We start from the raw sequence: 19,008 nt of genomic DNA on the forward strand, positions 1-19,008 counted from the left end.
ATACTTTAGAGATTAATTCATGCTTGTGTGATTGAAATCATAAACCCTATGAAATCGAAGAGAAATGGCAAAATTTTTTTGGCTGATATGTGACATCAATAGATTAAGAAATAGCTGGATAATTTAAAAATACTTCTAAATGATCACAATACATAAATATTAGAAACTAATAATATTTGAATAATAATAGGATAAAGTGTTGTACCTTGGTGAGCACTCTACCACTCGAGTTTCTCGAGCATCTCGAGAAATTTTGAAATTTTTAATAAACAAGTTGTTAAATCAAATGGTAACTTTTAATTACCATACATTAATGAACAAATCAAGAACAACCAATAAATTAAACAAACTATAGTCGGCTGGTCTATATAAAAAGTAAAGAGATGGGTAGTATACTTAAATTTTTTATAATTATTGGATACCTACCAGTTCCCAAATGTACAACATTATTTAAATAAATAAAAAATAATTAATAAAATTTAATCAACAAAATTACTAAGTAGTACATATTTAGATGACTTTAAAAACGTTTAACAAAACAAAATTTTTTCTACCAACCGGTAACCCGCAAAATAGTCAAAAGAAATCAAATTTAAATTCAAAGCTTTTTCTTTATAAAATAGACTTTCAGAAAAACTATAGCATTAATAGCATCATCTGATAGGCGGTTCCGTATTTTGCTGAAAAGTTTGGCGATAACCAGAAAACACGCTCATTTTCCGTCGATGTTGGCTAAATAGTCATAACAGCTTTATACATTTTTTCAAGAGTAGGGGTAGATTACCCAGTAAACTTAAAGGCCTGAAATTCGTGTTATATGCAAAGAAAGACAAATTTCTCGATAATTCTCAAGCAAAAACCCTATGTTAGCGTGGCAAAATTTTTATGTTTCCTCTGTAATAGATCCACAATTTTCTTCGATTAAATTTATTTATCGAGTTTCAAGCATATATCCATTTAAAACATCCCGTATATGTTATGTAAAGGGCGGCAAATATTATTTTTTCCCGCAGGAGCAAAATAGCTAGATCGGGCCCTGACTATATCTATTGTTATATTTAAAAAATTTACTTTAAAAACATTTAAACGTTAGTTGTGATCTAGGGTACCACACTCTCCCATAATAATAATAATAATAATATATTATTTTGTAATTAGTCATAAAAGTAGATGTCGTTTTATATAATTAGGATATAAATTTACTTTCAACCAAACCAAACCAATAATAATAAATAGATATGTGTAAGTACATATTAACCTTTTAACTTTCTATTTTTATTTTAACTGGAACCTTACTCATCTGTTGTTTTTATTTTTATTATTATTAATTAGAAAAATAAATACAAATTTCAAACATTTCTTGTTTTTTTTAGTACTTATTATTTAAAATCAATAAATTTCATTATTTAATTAATCTTGTAGTTTCTTTTTTCAATTGACATTCAACTTGTAAGTTGAAACTACTTGTTTACCTATTAATATAGTAAAATAGTGGTTACCCGTATACTGCGTTCAGTTCCGGTAAAATCCGCCATTGAGTGTATATAATTTTCGGATGGAAAATTTTTGTCCATTTAAAAAATGTTCCTGAACGTAAATGTGAAGGTTGCGGGTGGGTAACTTGGTAGGATATTGTTTAAACTATTTTATTTTTAAATAAATAAATAATATTGAACGAATCGCTTCGGAAATTTCATCATATAATTAGGGTCAAAGTTAACAAAAAATGTTCTTAGATATTTTTCTCTAAGCCCTCCAGTTTTCGAACAAAAATTTCGTAAAATTTGAAAATACGCGAATTTGACGATTTTTATCCCTCAAAATGTGTAAGAAAAAATTTGACTCTTAGTATGTAAATCGCAAAAATTTTTGGGCTAGTTGCGTTTTAAGTACTTTATTGTTAATTGTTAAGAGAGCGCTCGAAAAACCATTCAAAAATAACGATTTTCTGTTCTATACATGCTAGAAAGATGGAATTTTCATCAATCGACTAGAAATAAAGTCAAATAAACGGAAAAGTTCGAAAAATTTCATTACTCACATCGCAACCCTCGGGAAAATGAAATTTGTTGAACTTTTCTGTTTATTTGACTTTATTTCGAGGCGTTTGGTTAAAATCTCATCGTTCTAGCGCTTCCCAATTATATAATAAAATTTTCCGAATCAAATGTCTCAATTTTATTTATTTGTTGAAAAAAATTTTGTTTAAACAATATTCTACTGGGTTATTAACCGGCAACCTGCATTTTTACGTTCAGGAGCATTTTTAAACGGGATCCTGCAAAAATTTTCCACCCGAAAAGTATTCACACTCAATGACGGAAAATTCCAATATTCTATGGACAATATTTCTTGAGTTCTGCGAAATAGATATTTACACAAATGATACACGTTGAAACTAGTCAAAATCGATTTTGAGGCATTAAAAATTGACATTTCTGTTGAAATTTGAAGAACGAATTTAGTTTTTTTTGCCTGTACATTGTAGAAGAAGGTAAAAATGGGACAAATTAAAAAAATTTCACAGAAATTTGTGTGATATATGATACCAGTCAAATGTTTTCCGCAGCTTCGATTGGCAGCCTAATCTAATATTGGGAAAATCAGCACGCAAAATTATACATGCAATGTTGAATAAAACGGATGCCAATTATTCAATTTTTCTATCAAAGTGAGTGCTTACTGTTAAGTTTCAGCTACGTAAAGTGTACTACAAAATTTTCGTCTATATGAGTCTAATATTTTTTGTTTGGTTAGTAATTTAAAAGAAATGGTTCAGTAAATAATTAGGCAACATTCGAATCTCGTCGAAACCTGAGTATGTTAGAGTTTTTTTAAAGTGGGGATATACAATGCCATCGATAAAATCGAACCGAATCTATGCGTTCAAGCAATCAAAAAATTTTATTACCCACAATGAAGCTGTATGAAATATTTCGATGGCATAATATTATTATTAAAATTGACATAAAATATAAATAATGGTAAAAACAAGTGAAAACAAACAATTGACAGAGATAGTTGTTGAAATACCATGTATAGACAGTGTTGATTACACATACATGCATGTCACAAACATATAATTGATATACCCATATAATACTACAACTTGCGCATAATATTTGCTCGTATGGGTAATCAGTGATGTTAACGAAAACATGTTTCAAACAAAAGTTGTTTATTTTTTATAAGGAACATTTTTTACATTTAAACTTTTGTTCTATCTCTAACAGTTTACAAGATGGAACTTACGGACCCAAGACTCAATTGACCTATGTTGCTCATTTACGCACTTGATCTCACTTTTTACGTCCTCAGCACGCTATAAAAATTTCAGCTTGATATCTCTCTTCGTTTTTGAGTAATCGTGATGACAGACGGACAGACGACAGACGACAGACGACAGACGACAGACAGACAGACAACCGGAAATGGACTAATTAGGTGATTTTATGAACACTTATACCAAAATTTTGTTCAAAGCATCAATATTTTTAAGCGTTACAAACTTGGGGCTAAACTTAGAATACTTTCGTATATTTCATATACATGGTATAAAAATTATGATGTTTGATTTAAGTTTTGTCATTCTTAATGGAAAGATATCTTTATTTTAATCCTTTAATTTCATTGTTATGTTATGTTCTAATAAAAATATTCACGAGACTTAAACAATTGTTTAATTTACTTGTTTTTATGAGGAAAATTTTTATCAGATTAATGAACTTAAGAAATTTAGGCTTATACCACATCAAATAATTATACAAAAACTAGCCGAAAATACAAATCGTCTTTAAAAAATCTTCAAAACAATTACATGAAAAATGAAATAATAATAAACATTTAATTATTTAAGAATAGTTTTGTTCTCCGATCATAGTCGATCATTGGTACCGAGTTAACACGATCTGTGTTTCGCGCACTTGTTTAACAGAGTTTTAAATTTCAACTTTTAATATTCAACAATACGGTGAAGTGTTTAGTACGCAGCAACACAAACATTAATAATAAAATTCATAAAAATACGATAATTGTTGCAAAATTTCCAAAAATATTCTCCGGCCATTTATTATAGAATTTAGTGTCTAATAAATTAATAGTAAAACGAACTCGAACTAACGAATTTTGAGAAGTGTATACTTTTTTTGAGTGATTTGAGTGAATTTTGAAAGAGATAATGGCGCAATTAATAAGCGTTCGCTTACAAAGAACTGATAATACACCATGGGGATTTCGGTTACAAGGTGGTAAAGATTTTGGATCACCGCTTGTCATTCAAAAGGTATGTTGAATATTTATGAATACTGATAACAATTTAGTTTTTTGTGGAGGTTAAATAGTTTTTATTATCAGTAATAATAATACACAGTAATTTTAAATAATGTGATGGAATTTTAATTAGTTTTGTGATAATATTTTTTTGTTGGTTGAAAATATTATATTTGAATCCCGCATTTTAGTTGTGTTTTTAGTTCAAGTTCAATTCAATAGATGTCATTGTAAAATTAAATTTGAATTAAAATCTTATCGCAAATTGATTTGATATTAGAAAGCAATGATGTATTTATTTTATTGATTTTATTTTTCTGAATTTTTTTTAATCAATGAACCATTTTTGTAATTGATAATTAATTTGTTTATCAAATATTAGTCATTTTCATTTAATTAATTTAAATTGATTAATTATCAATAATTTTTCTTTAAATAAAAATGAGAATATTTAATAAATTAACTCATGCATGATTATCTTTTAACTTAAAAAAAGTTATTGCATATTAAAATTGACTTGCACACGGCACTTTTTAAATACGTATAAATATACTTATATATAACGCAACGCGATCAGAGGAGCGAAATACAATTCTCGCGCGCGTTAGCTAACTTTTCAAGATTTATAAATAGTTTAAAGCTTTGTCGTTTTTGTGCCCAGTAGGATCATCTCACTAATATCTTCCTACATAATAATTATTATATTGTTGTACACTGTTATTCATAAAAAAATGTAGTCCACTTGATATAATTTGGGGTAGCTAATTGTAGCGTACTCAATATAATTTGGGTAAAACTTCTGTAAAAATTTGTTTTAATAACTAAAGTTTCAAATTTCATTTCAAGGTCATTTAAAAAAGTAGTTGGGACTTGAATCTTCAATATTTTAAAGCTTCGCCATTATCAATTTTCAATTTTATATCATTGCATGCATGCTGTAAAAAAAAAAAAATTGGATCAATAAAGAATTTTTTCAAGGTCGTTTCAAATTTACAAGAGCTTGTTTGAATCGTAAATTTTTTATATATGTATCCGAGATTCAAACCTATTTTTAAGTAAAGGTACTTATAATTCTATAATTTGATATGTAGATTTTTATTTTCGGTTTTGTCCAGTAATTTGCTAAACTGTCAAATAAAATTATACAATTTATAATTTTGTTATAAATATAATATTTTAAAAAGTTATATTTAGAAATTTTCTGAGGCGTCTTACCAAAAGAAATAAATATTCATATTTTATTTATTCTACTTTAAAATACAGCTTGACTTTAAAGTCCCTTAATATAAAAATTTAAATTGAGCATTTTTGTTTTTTTTTCCAAAGTGCAAAATACAGGTCCCCAAAAATCTAATGTATCAAGATGTCACATGATTGAAAATATTATTACGATGTTATTGTAGGGTAGTGGCTCTTAATTCAATTTTATTCATTATAGATAGATTTGAAAGATTTATTATTATAGCGTTTTTCGCATTCGAGAACATTTCTTCGAATTTCTTTTGCCTATATCATCACTTATAGAACTGAGATACTCAGAATCGGTATTCATTTAAATTATGATGTGAGTTCCTTAACCATAGTATATATTCGTCTAAATTTTCAAAAAATTTTTACATTTCCTATTTTAAAATTCCATTGAATTAAGAAAGCGTTTGATATTTCGAAGATCTCATCAATCTCTTCCGTTTCTTATGGTAAAGATGGAACTGAATTTGTTCATAACTTGTATATAAACTTGTAAATCATCTGTATATTAAACAAATGTATTTACAACTATTAAATAAAAATTAATATATAATATATATTTAAATGAATAAGTTTGCCAAGAAATAAAAATAAAATTCTCAAATTGAAATTGATAAAAACATTTTATATATAATTTTCGCTAATGTTTTTGAGTTTGTTTTTAATTCATCTGTGTAGAAATAGGAACCCCGCGCCCGATACTCGTTCATCGCCCACTTTAAATTCTTTTTACAGTAAAACTACACTAATTTCTATGAAATTGTATACTATTGAAATTGTCTAGTATATTTTTAATTAAGTAATAGTTAATATTACATACATCAAATGCAAATCCGTTGAAATTTCAATGGTATTAGATTTAATCTAAATTGTATGCTTACAAAAAATAAATGATTCAAAGGTTATTTTAGGCACAAAGCTTAATTAAAGAAGACTATTTCGTTTCTTTTACTAACTACTAACATCGAGAACTGGATAGATCTCAATTAACAGATTGAACGGAAAAAATTCCTAAAACCTACTTTAAGAACCTATTGGTTATAAATGAATAGGTTTTTGCTAGCTGGTAACAGCCTTAATTATCAATACTTGAAGAAAACATAGGGAATATTGCAATTTGTAAAAGCAAAATTAAAAATTACTCATGCAATATTTTAACTCCTGCTTTCTGTCTTATTATAATCAGTAAAACATTGGAGAGAGTCTTTTTTAAATAAATAATTTGTCTTTTTTAAAATCATGCAAGTATGAAAACTGAAAGTGGATTTTTTTCTTTGCATATTTTATTTTAAAATTAGATAAGATATGAAATCGTATGCTTCAAATCGAAAGTATGTTTCAGATTAAATTTGAAATTAGGACTACCAAATTAAATATTTGCATACAAAATTTTTATTTGATAGATAATTTTTATAAAACTTTTATCTGCAGTGAAATTTTATCAGAATGGCGAATTAACCCAACTGGTTCATTCAATAACTGGACAAACAGTTAAGAAATTTAGATATTTGATCAAATCTTAAACAATTTTGAATTCGTAGATTTGGAAGAAAATTATGTTCTATAGGTAAGGCTCTAAGATCAGAAAAATTTAATTCACTTGACAGTTGATACTGTATTGAACATATTACTTATCAAGATATTGCTTACATCGGTCTAAGTTCCAGCAATTGGCTCAAAAAATTATTTATATAACTAATGCTTAGTCGATTTCAAAAAAAGATAAACTATTCTTTTTATTTATTGTTCAATTAGATACCTTTTGAAGTCGAAGCCAAAGAAAAGATTAAAGAATTGAGTTTGGCGTTGACTTCAAAACAAACTTATGATTGCAAAATTTTTGAACACGCTATTATATTTTTATTAAAAAAAAATCGTAGCTTAGGAGCTGCGTTAGCTAAGCAAATTCGCTCCTTAGAGTTTACAAAAATAACAACAACGTAATCCAAAAAAAATGTAACCCCAAAAACAAAAACTTCTATAGGCAATTAATATATTTTTATTTCGAAAACTAAGCGTCTAGTATAAAAATCAGAAGAGTACTTAAGAGTACTTTTTTGTTTAAAACTGATAAAATAAAAATTTTTATTTTGAAAAGATGCAAAATTTTGAATTTTGAGAAATATGATATTATTTTCAATTTTTGTAACTCTTCATATTGTAAGAGATACATTTTGAAGAAATTTAAAAAAATATTTTTATGATAATCGAAGTCAAAGAAAGCGTTCTTTTATGGATTTAAATGTTCTAATTGGAAATGTGAACGACGAATTCAGTGAATAAATTTCAATAATTTTTTCTAGAAAATAGCGAAAAACCATTTTGAAAGGTATTTCCTTAATATGATAAATATGGGACAATGACCTGAAAATGATTTGGCTGTGAAATGAGTATTCAATTGACGCCAACAATTTGATGATTTATGAAAAAATTATTGTGGGAAGGGCGTATAGATAGATATACTGAAATGGTAGAGCAAAGTGGTATTACATTGACAGGTCTTTTGGATTAGATTTTCAAAAAGTAAATAGTCAAATTTATTTTAATTTTCAAGAATTAAATAAATTTAATGTTTAAAAATTAAATAAACATTTAGATTAAATTGGCACAAAATTAATTTAAATTCTCAAATATTACATAAATTTTTGTAGGAGTTTCTTTAATGGTTTAATTGAATTATAAATTTTATTTTATAAAAAAATTTCGAAAAATATAGAGTCTCGTTAAGTAATGCTCATCAAAATTTAATGCGAAATGTTTAAATTATAATTATAACGGGAACTTGAGAAGTGCTTTAAAGTAAATTTTCAATTTAATACAGTCTCAAAATATTCAGAACATTTCATTTGTAACTTCCAACTAAAAAGGGGTATTTCAAGTTTTACGTGTCTATGTATATGTATATCTGCGTGTCTGTCTGTGGTATCGTAGTTCCGAAACGAATGAAGCGATTTTGATATTTTTGTTTGGTTAATAATTAATCTAAAGTGTTTTAAGCTATGTTTCCAGTGCGAGTTTATGGATCGGTATCCGAAACAACTAGAAAAGACGAGAGGATCTTCAAACAGCTGAGAGGATTATCTTGATACATGACTAAAATACTCAATCAAATTACCTTTCAAAGAAAATAAAAAACGCTTCACTCGCTTAGGAGCTAAGATGTCACAGACGAATCAAATAGATCTGATTGTCTATCGGGGATTTCTTTAAATTTTCAATTTATATGTTATATTTTTCGTGTAATACGGTTTGATCGGTGGATACATGGTTTTCAGGCTATTCTGTCTTATAACGTTATTAATTTTGTAGTAATATGCCGATTTTTAAGAATAGAAGTTAACCTCCACTCTAATAAAGACGAAGGTTAAGGCTAACAGAAATTTACAAAATTTAATAAATGTCGATGAAAAAAAAAACAAGGCAAATTAACTACAAATAATATACTATGATTATGGTGGAAGCGCAAAGAACTTTTAATAATTTATTATAAGTTAAAAATCTTTAAAAGCAGTTACAATAAAAGTGACTTCAAAAAATTATAACTTAAAGATGAAACTGACTATTATATGAAAATAAACTGATCTTGTATAAAGCATTTCCAGAATAATTAACACAGATTTAGTTTTGAAAGTGCTTGTAAGTTCCAAATATGTTCTAAATAAGAATACGAAGGCTTTAAAAAAATTTTAAAAAATTGTAACGGAAGAAGAGTTTAGAGTATGATAGTAGACATGACGAAATTTTTTTTAAATTATCAATCGATAAAATATTTTGTTCATGTTTTAAAAATAGATTTAGAAAAAAATAAACTTGCTATTTAAAAAAAAAAGATTGTTCTCGCCAAAGACTGTAAAGATTATATTATTGTAAGTATGATGTGTCAATCATTATAAATTGTGCCAAAAATATTCACGGACTATTTTCTGGTCACATGATTGGTGAACATATACATGTATTTTGTAAACAAAAAATAATAAATTAATCAGTTACCGAATAATTTTTGAGTAAATAAAGATTCCCACACGTTAAATAAATTTATCATTAATGATTTTTGATTAATGATATAGGTATGATGATCATCTATTCATGATTTATTTATTAGAAAGGGAGGGAGTTAGGGATCAAGGGCAATGGGTTGAAAAATACTAGATGATGCGTAAAGATATATTTTGGACTAGTGATCTAATCTTATATATATAGGAGACTTTCTATAGATATAGATAGTCACTCATCACGATATCTCTGGAACTATAAGACCTAGAGACTTGAAATTTGGCAGGAATATTCCTTTTGCCAAGTAGAGGTCAGCTAAGAACGGATTTTACGAAATTCCACCCACAAGGGGGGTTGCGGGGGTGTTCATGAATAAAAAATTCATATTTTTCAATTATGACTTTTAATAGTTCAAAACTTGGTCAGGATGTTTTAAATTACATTTAGAAATTTTTTTAACCTTCGGAGGGTAGAAAGGTGTAGCGAGAAAGTGGGAAGGAAATATCGAATATTTACAAATATACCTAAGTGGGGTATCAAATAAAAGAGCATGACGTGTACATTACAAAACTGTTATCCAACGCAAGGAAATGTGGAGGGAGGGGTGCAAGTGGGGATGTTGCCCAGCAAAGCGGGTAGTTCCCAGCTAGTTATCTATATTGGAGATTTTTTATTAATACTAGAATTATCTTTAGTTTTATTAAAATTGCTTAACTGTTAGTTTTACGTTTTGATAATCATAGTTTTGGTATTGGTGTAAAGGGTTTTTTTTTAAAGTTAATTAATCCTTTTTTAAAAATTCAGTTGGATTAAACTTTTAATAAGTTGAAATTAATTTTTGGAGTAAGATTACATCTTTTGAAAGTGGAACCTTTACAGCATTTTGGAAATATCATTAAAAAATTTGAAGCCTAATATTGAAGAACAAAATCAAACTTGCTCTTATAATCTTGCAGTTTTGGTTCGAGACTCACAAAGCCTACAAGACCAAAGTCAATACTAAACTCGTGGTATCAACACTAAAACGACTCAACCACAAAGACGAAGATCATTGTTACAGTTTTGTTAGCCTTATGGGTCTGCAAAATTTGTTTCCATATTTGTTATGTTTAATTTGGAATTTTGAGAAAGTGATTGGAACCTTATAAAATTTTATTAAAGTCCTACCTGTCATTGCTTGAAGTTATAACAATTATTTTAAATTAGAAAATTTCACATATTCAAAAATTCTTGAATAAAAATTCATAAGAAAACATAAATTTCTACAAAAAGGAACATTTTTCTGGGAAGAAGAAAGAGTCCTTGGTGATATGAAATCATGAGTCTTTTATATTTTCGGCGAAAAGTTTTGAAACACAAACTTTACAAGACTACTCACGATATCTATTTGGATAAATTTTTTAATAGAATCGTCTCTTTTCTTTTGAAGATTATCCATTTTGAATACTACTATAAAATAAGTATTAAACAGAGAATCATATATTTTTACCCTACACCCATGTTTTTTGAAAAGGGTACATCTCAAAAACAAAATTGTATTCTAATTTATCGATATCACTGTCCAATACATACTTTTTAGAGTCTAAAATTGAATAAAAATGTTTTTGGTATAGACCACTTTATCAAAGCATAGTATTTTATTTCAATCAAATTTACAGTAATGAACAAAAAACTCATGACAGTATATGCCCCACATACAGAAATTTGGTTCTCTTTTTTGAGTTCTACACGACCTTTGAAAATCCCAAATCCCTGAAGAGGGAGTGAAATTATCGTTTATGTGATATTTAGTAAATATCAAGACAGCGCGCGTAAAAGCGCGACTAAACAGACTAAGGCTAAATGTGCAAGCTTCAAAACTTTAAGACAAGTTTAATTGAGGGCTTTTAAGAACTGACTACTATTTTATACTTTTATTGAATAGTTTAACTTTTGAATATTTCAAGGACAGTCTGTAAATAAGAATATACCGGAATATATCAATTAATAATAATTAATTGCACTTTAAAATACTTATTAAAAGGCTTTTTCCTGTATATGTGAAACTAACTTCTGAGTTTTGTTTTCATGGGAAATGAAGGTTTGATGATAATGTGCCTACTATTGATTGCACTAAATATATTTATTCCTATCATTTTTTATTTTTTATTTACAAATCAAATGGTCAGCAAAGCATAACATTTTTTTTTTATTAAAAAAAAACATTCCATATGACGCCCACACAAAATTCACGATAGTGCTAATAACGCCTACAGTGTTTTGAGCACATAATAATAGTATCTATATATACATCAGAAACCATTGAGTTAAAATTTCTTTTAACACCATGATGGAAACTGTTCAATTTGAGTTTTGAACAGTCTCTAAAGTTAATAAGTTTCTAAGCCATATTTAAAACAAATTAAATTTTTAAACGTTAAAGTTCTTGACGAAAAATGTATGCTTTACATTTTTAATTTTTTAATTTTTGTAATTGTTTTAAAAATTACCATATTTGTAATGTGGGATTGCAGGGAAGGATTTAATCAATATAAAAATTAATATTATTCTAAAGAGATTTCTAATGAGATTTCCCGAGTAGAAACTTAAATGATACATTGATATTTTGAGTCCGAACTTAAACTCATTTAAATAATAGTAGCCCAACTAGCTCTGATACTAAACTCCGAAATTCGATCATTTGGTGTGAGGTATCAATTTGAACCTCATAGTCCGTTAATATTAAAATGAAGTCCTACTATTGTCCTCTTGAACCCCGTAATATATTCATTTAAAAGTTTGTTTTAATCCCGTGCCGAAATTTAAAGCCGACATGGAGTCTAGTACTCCAGACGGACTAGTAGGCTCAAAGTAGGTTCTAATGCTATTTTAAATTAAGTCCGAATTTTGACCTTGTAATGGTCGAAATTTTCGTTTTTATCACTTTGGAGTCCAAAATCAGATCTGAAAGAAATAGATTTTAATTTATTTTTTTTAATAAAAAAATTTTCAATTCTTCAAGTCGGATTTGATCTAGCGGCCTATGAACTACCATCGATATTGCAACCTCTTCTGTCCATGGCAATGGCATCTGAGCTATCGAAGGTTTCTTAAAAAAGTTATGGATATAAAGTTTTCTTTTCCTTAAAAAATTTGATAAACATCTTTCGTCAGATTTTATACTCCAAATTAGTGAAATCATATTATTTTACCAACGAATTGCCCATACTCAGCATAATTTTTAAATAAAAACTATATGCAAATGAATTTACTACTAAGTGACTTTTGGTTATACAATTTATCTGAGAGGTTATTATTTAAATAAATTATTATTTGAAATTTATTTATAATAATCTAAACCTTTTCGTTATTATACTTAGTAATAAAATTTATTACGGATTTCAATAGGATAATAGTAGGACTTCATTTTATTATTATTGGGTATAGAGGTTCAAATTGGTATCTACCTCTCACCAAGTGATCGGATTTTTTGGTTCAATATAGTAGTTAGTGGGGCTACTGAGCTTTAAAAAAGTTTTAGTTCGGACTAAAAGTTTCAATGTAGCCTTTAAATTTCGACTCGCATTTCCTCAAACATATAGCTAACAAACACAATTAAACAAAATATGGTTTGCTGCTCAAAATTTGATAGCGGATCTGATAAGCGTCAACATTTTAGTGAAAACATAAAATAATATGTAAAAAATTGGGTATTTTTCTTTAAATCATGGACATTGATACAAATTTTATTAAAAAATTCGGCATATTCGAGTTGTGATAAAATTTTTTCCTGATATTACAATTATAAATTTATTTTCAACTGAATTTTTGTTCCAAAGTTTTAAAGGTTCTCGCAAAAGTTCTATTTTGAATAATATAGAAAAACTGGAAATATAATGAATCCCTCTTCGGCTAAGGATATAATTAATTTAAAATAACTTGAAAAAAAGAAATAAAAAATTTAGCTTTTATAGCTTAATTAACTAAAAAAAAATTAATTAACGTTTAATTAAATCTTAAAAGTATATCCCATACTCTTTTATTAATTATCAATGATTGCTTCAAAAGTCTGTATTAGATATATTATCGGCATATCTAATTTTTTTGCAAAAGTACCTGTATGTTTTTGATTAATATAATAAAAGGAAGACTCGGGAATAACTGTAGATGTAGTTTTAACATACAGGAAAACAATGAAAAAAACCGCATGTGTTCTTATCCGATTGTCATTTATTTTCAAGATGTAGAAAGAACTGTCAGGAAAAAAGTCAGGAATTAAATTAAATTTTGTTTTATTTAACTTAAGTTTACAAAACGATTTATTTTCCTCATATATTTTTTCGATTTTCAAATTTATTATATCTAATTTAATTTAAATTTATTTTTCAAAACACATTATTTTCATCTTGTGTGAACTTTGTATTATATTTTCGGGTGTTGATGAACTTCAAAAGCCATCAACCTAAACATATTACTTGTAATAAAATAAAAAATTACTGAAATATTTTAATTTTTGACAGTATCGGTAATGGAGTGGTGTAAATATTTGTTTATATATTTCATATGACAACACTTTAATATAATTAATTTTATTTAAACCTTTGACGTCATTTTTTTGAATATCATCTTTCATTACATATTTATTTAGGCTCTTTTCAAAAATTATTAAAATATTTTTTGATATAAAATTTGAAGTATTGCAACAATTGAAGTTTTTGTTTAATCGATTCTTTTCCAAAAAATAAAAAATAAAATAAATAAATAAATAAATTATTATATATTGTGTCCCACAATGATCGCGATTGGCCCTAGTTATATATTATTATATATACAGAACAATCTCACTAATCCAGCAGTATAAAAAACCAGTTGGTTCCGAATTATTGGTATGTTCGGACTACTGGATTATATAGAAAAAGCAAAAAACACGTACAAAAAACAATATTTTATCGATTCCAACGTATAACAAAACTTACATTTGCTATCAAAGACATTAAAAATTTTTTTTTATTACTAAAATAATATTTTTCTCGAATTTTTATTTAAAACAACACTCTGTTTAAGATTGAAAATCGCAGAGGTCATTAATTTCTTTTTGCTAAAATTAATATTTTTAAAATAAGTTTTATGGTTTTAAATAACATGAAAGAGTTACACCCACCGTGCTTTCCAAGTATTTTCACAGAAAAAAGAAAAACAATTTTTATTACTGTGAAAAAATAACACCTCAATCATATTAGTTAAAAATTATTCTATTAAAGAAAATATTTCAAAACAACTTGCATTTTTGGGATTCAACACAGTGATGAATGTGATTTGCTTCAATATTATATGGTATCCCAATATTTTAGGAGCCTAGCAGTTGTAAGCCACCCTAAACGATTTATATATTTACAATTTGCCACGGAATCGTTCAATGACAATTTTGGTCAAAGTTGATAAATGGTAAAAACCGAACTCTTATAGGTTCGTTATGTTCATCCATTATAGTTCGTTTCTAATGAAATTTATGCTGTGTTTGAACAGGTCATTTTTATTTAGCTTAATCACATATTCACCTTCAAAGAATTGCGGCATTGAAATTTATGTTTTCTGTCAGACTTTTTAGCTATGCGACTCAAAGAAATTATACTTTAGAAAATACTTTATTCGAAAACTATTTTGAATATGATCTGTTAATTTGAGTATGTTTTGCCAGTATGATTTAAATAAAATATTTATGTATGGATATTAAATTACAAAATTTTTAAAAGTAAAAAGATAACACAATAATGTTTCGCGCGCAGAACAGATTGTTTTAGTTCTGCGTTTTTAAAAACTAGTACAACAGACGAAAGAGCTTAAAAAATATTTCGTGTCGTTCGACGCTGTGCGAGCGCAACAAACAACATAACTCTCATCTTTGCTTTATAAATAAATTACATAGATGTTCTCCTCCATATAAACATACACTAATACGCGGTAAAACTGAACAACATTGTAATAAACTATCAATAAAAGCGCCTATTTTTTTTCGGATTTATTCTTTTAAAAAAGCCAATCCATTCTTGAAGAAAGTGTACTTAGAAAGTGTGGTACAAATGGTCAATCTTTTTGTCTGTAAGTTGTATACAAATTCATAAATCGAAGACAATTGAAATTAGTGTAACTTTTCCAAACACTTGCTTAATGTTTCACAAATAACCTCTGCATGTATTATGTATTCACTGCAAACAAATTTTCAAACTTAAAATTAGTAATGAAAGTGTGGAAACTGCAAATCAAAACAATAATCTTGGTCGGAGGAACCTCCTCCCACCCCTTGACATCACATTGTGTATACAACGTAAGAGTATTTGATGTGGGTGAAGGTTTCTAAAAATACAATTTTTACATTAAAATGAGAGACTTTCACGTTTGGGGAAGGGGGATAGTTAGGGAAGAAGTAGGGGGTAGGACTGTGGCCATATTGAATTTAACTGTTGATATTGATGTGCGATTAATATAATTAACATGATATGATGGTAATAAATAGTTATAGGGACAAAACCTTCATGTTTCGGCTACTTTTTTACATTTCGAGTAACTTTGTCTACCTTTGATCGGCTGTATCTCGGGCACTAATCAGAAAATCCTTTTAGATACCAAATTTTAGCAAATTTAATGTTCAACAACTATGTAAGCGACTATAGATAACAAAATTTATTTATTCTACATTCATTAGGGCTGATTGACAGCTCTGTTCTCACATTTAACTGACTGACCGGCATAACTGTTATTTTTATGCAATATACAATCTGTATAACAATTTTCAGCTTTAGTAAATTCATTTAAATAGCACGGCCATCATAACCGTTTCGATAGCATATATTTGTCTCCTGTTCTATCGATCGCTTGACTGACCGCAGTATGTATATGTACACAACTAATGTAACCAATTCTCAAATGATTAGATTTAGTAAATTCAATGAATTTTTTTTGGCCGCCCGGCTCGTCCATCATATTTAATCAGTACAAAAATATTTCTTATATCTCCCTACTAAAAGAAAAGGTTGTCATCTCTCACACTGATCACAATGAGTTTAGCACTGGAAGAACGCACTACCGTCTGAAATATTGTCAATAAGTACTATCTATTCTGAAAGTTTTATTAATTTTTGATATTATGTAATTGTTTGCTCGAATTTTTTACTTTAAAAAGTCGTATGAACAAGTTTGCTGGGAATTGATATCAGCACGTAACGCTTTCAAAAAACAACAATAAGGCATATTTAATAATACTAAATTGTATGTGTAGGATTGGCTTTTAGTGCCCGATGACTATAGCTATAAATCAAAATTAAGAGGTTTATTTTTGAAATTCTCACTTGACTGATATGTTTTCGATATTATAATTGGCTCTTTGACAGTATGCAAAATATTGTCATGGTTAGTCATTTCTGCATAGATTATGGATTTTAAAATCTAATTTGCTGTAATATAACTATTTATGAAAATAGCTAAAATTTTAATTTTCTTAGTAAAATAAAATAAATATTAGATTGAGAATTCAGCCAATATATAAGTTAATTTTAGGTTTGGCTATATACAGCCTAATCATAAGGTAGGTATATAAGAATAAGTATAGCTTGTACGTTACCATAGATACCACTGAAAATGGTGGCTTTATCTTTGGTGTGCTTTGAATAACTATATTTAGTAAGTATAAAACTAACACTAAATACCATTTAATAATCTGAGATGGTTTCCAGAAACCAAATAAATACCCGAGTCTGTTTTTCTATAAACGTTATAATTTAGACTGGTTCAATTTTACGATACAGTGGTGTATTACATATAGATAGATACAAGTTATACATACATACATACATATTTCAAATATAAACTTGTGTCTTGTTTTGCAAAATCTTGAGCTAAAAATAACTATTAAAATTGTTACAAACATTTATTGTATATGCTCCATATTTTAAATATTCTAGCTGTGTAGTGGTGGTGTGCTTACAGCTACTGTAGTTACATGGCTGGCGCGAGGGGCGATTCTGATTTCTGGCTATATACTTTATACTCTTTATACATCATCTTACGTATATGATTTTTTTACGGATGGTTAGTTATTTAACGCTTACGTCATATTGTATTACGTTTCGAAATTTTTCGTTTTATATTTATTTTACTTATTTTTTTTTATTTTATTGCCGTAATCATTTAAATATGTATTTTATTTTCATTGTGTTTTGCAATTTGTTTGGAAAATTTTTTTTATATTCTCTATTTTTATACCATGCATATATGTAATATGAAAGGTATACTAAGTTTAGTCCCAAGTTTGTAACGCTTAAAAATATTGATGCTAAGCAAAAAATTTTGGTATAGGTGTTCATAAAATCACGTTATTAGTCCATTTCCGGTTGTCTGTCTGTCTGTCTGTCGTCTGTCCGTCTGTCATCACGATTACTCAAAAAATAAAAGAGATATCAAGCTGAAATTTTTATAGCGTGCTTAGGATGTAAAAAGTGAGGTCAAGTTCGTAAATGAGCAACATAGATCAATTAGGTCTTGATCTAATAAGCCGTTAGAGATAGAACAAAAGTTTAAATGTAAAAAATATTCCTTATAAAAAAATAATCAACTTTTGTTTTTTTTCGTAAATATCACTGTTTACCTGTGAGGGCGCAAATTAGGCGTAAATTGTATAGTATGTAATTATGAGAATATCAGTTATTATGTGTGATATCAATGTATTTGTAATGTGATGGAGTCATCAACACTGTCTATGCATGGTATTTCAACAATTAACTCAGTTAATTGTTTGTTTTCACTTGTTTAATTTAATTGTTTATTATAAATTATATATTTGGATTTGATTGCTGAATTTTTTTAATACATACAAAATGAAAGTCAAATAAAATACAGTTGTATACATTTGAATTATTTTAAGATACTCACAACTTATTCAAGTTTAACCTGACGAACTCCGGTTTAATATCAAATTTTATATTTATTCAATAAAAGTACTATTTTGTACAATTTTTTTAATCTCTGAATAAAAGTAAATTATAAATTGTACCACTGCAAAAAAATAAAAAGTTTGTGTTTCAATAAACTGTGATGTAATGAAATGTCTTAATTCGATTTGGTGGATTTGATGGGAAATTTGAAAAATAAAAATAATTTTGAATATATTAATTCAATCACCCACCTTTACTTTCTTCACTGCTTTTGGAAATTTTAGATACCATATGAGTAATATTACATGAAACTATAAAATAGTCAGAGGGACTTAAAGAGTAAAAAAAGGGGTTGTTGCCTTTATGATTAAAACGCTTGTTGGTTCGGATATGGAACTGATACAGTTTCCAATTATTTTTTGTGGATATCACAATGTCAGTATTGACGTTAAAAATTATCGAATGGAAATTTTGTATTACGAATCATATTTTAAGTACAGAAAACAAAATTATATGTGCAAAGTAAGTTAATCTGTTAGGTTTCACAATAGATTAGATGTTTACAAAAATGTCACTCCATAAGGCGGACAAA

The 19,008-nt window shown here is 27.4% G+C and overlaps 1 protein-coding gene across 1 annotated transcript in view; it reads left to right on the top strand.

Moving 5' to 3' along the window:
• The first annotated feature begins 3,955 nt into the window (after positions 1-3,955).
• Positions 3,956-19,008, top strand: part of LOC123290543 (PDZ and LIM domain protein Zasp-like) — a 110,111-nt gene continuing 95,058 nt past the window's right edge. The window contains exon 1 of the mRNA XM_044870768.1: positions 3,956-4,282. Coding sequence (XP_044726703.1) covers positions 4,178-4,282 — 105 coding nt within the window. The 5' untranslated portion in view covers positions 3,956-4,177. The remainder of the gene's footprint in view (positions 4,283-19,008) is intronic.

This window comes from Chrysoperla carnea, chromosome 1 (genome assembly GCF_905475395.1).
Source record: "Chrysoperla carnea chromosome 1, inChrCarn1.1, whole genome shotgun sequence".
NCBI classification, from domain to species: Eukaryota; Metazoa; Arthropoda; class Insecta; order Neuroptera; family Chrysopidae; genus Chrysoperla; species Chrysoperla carnea.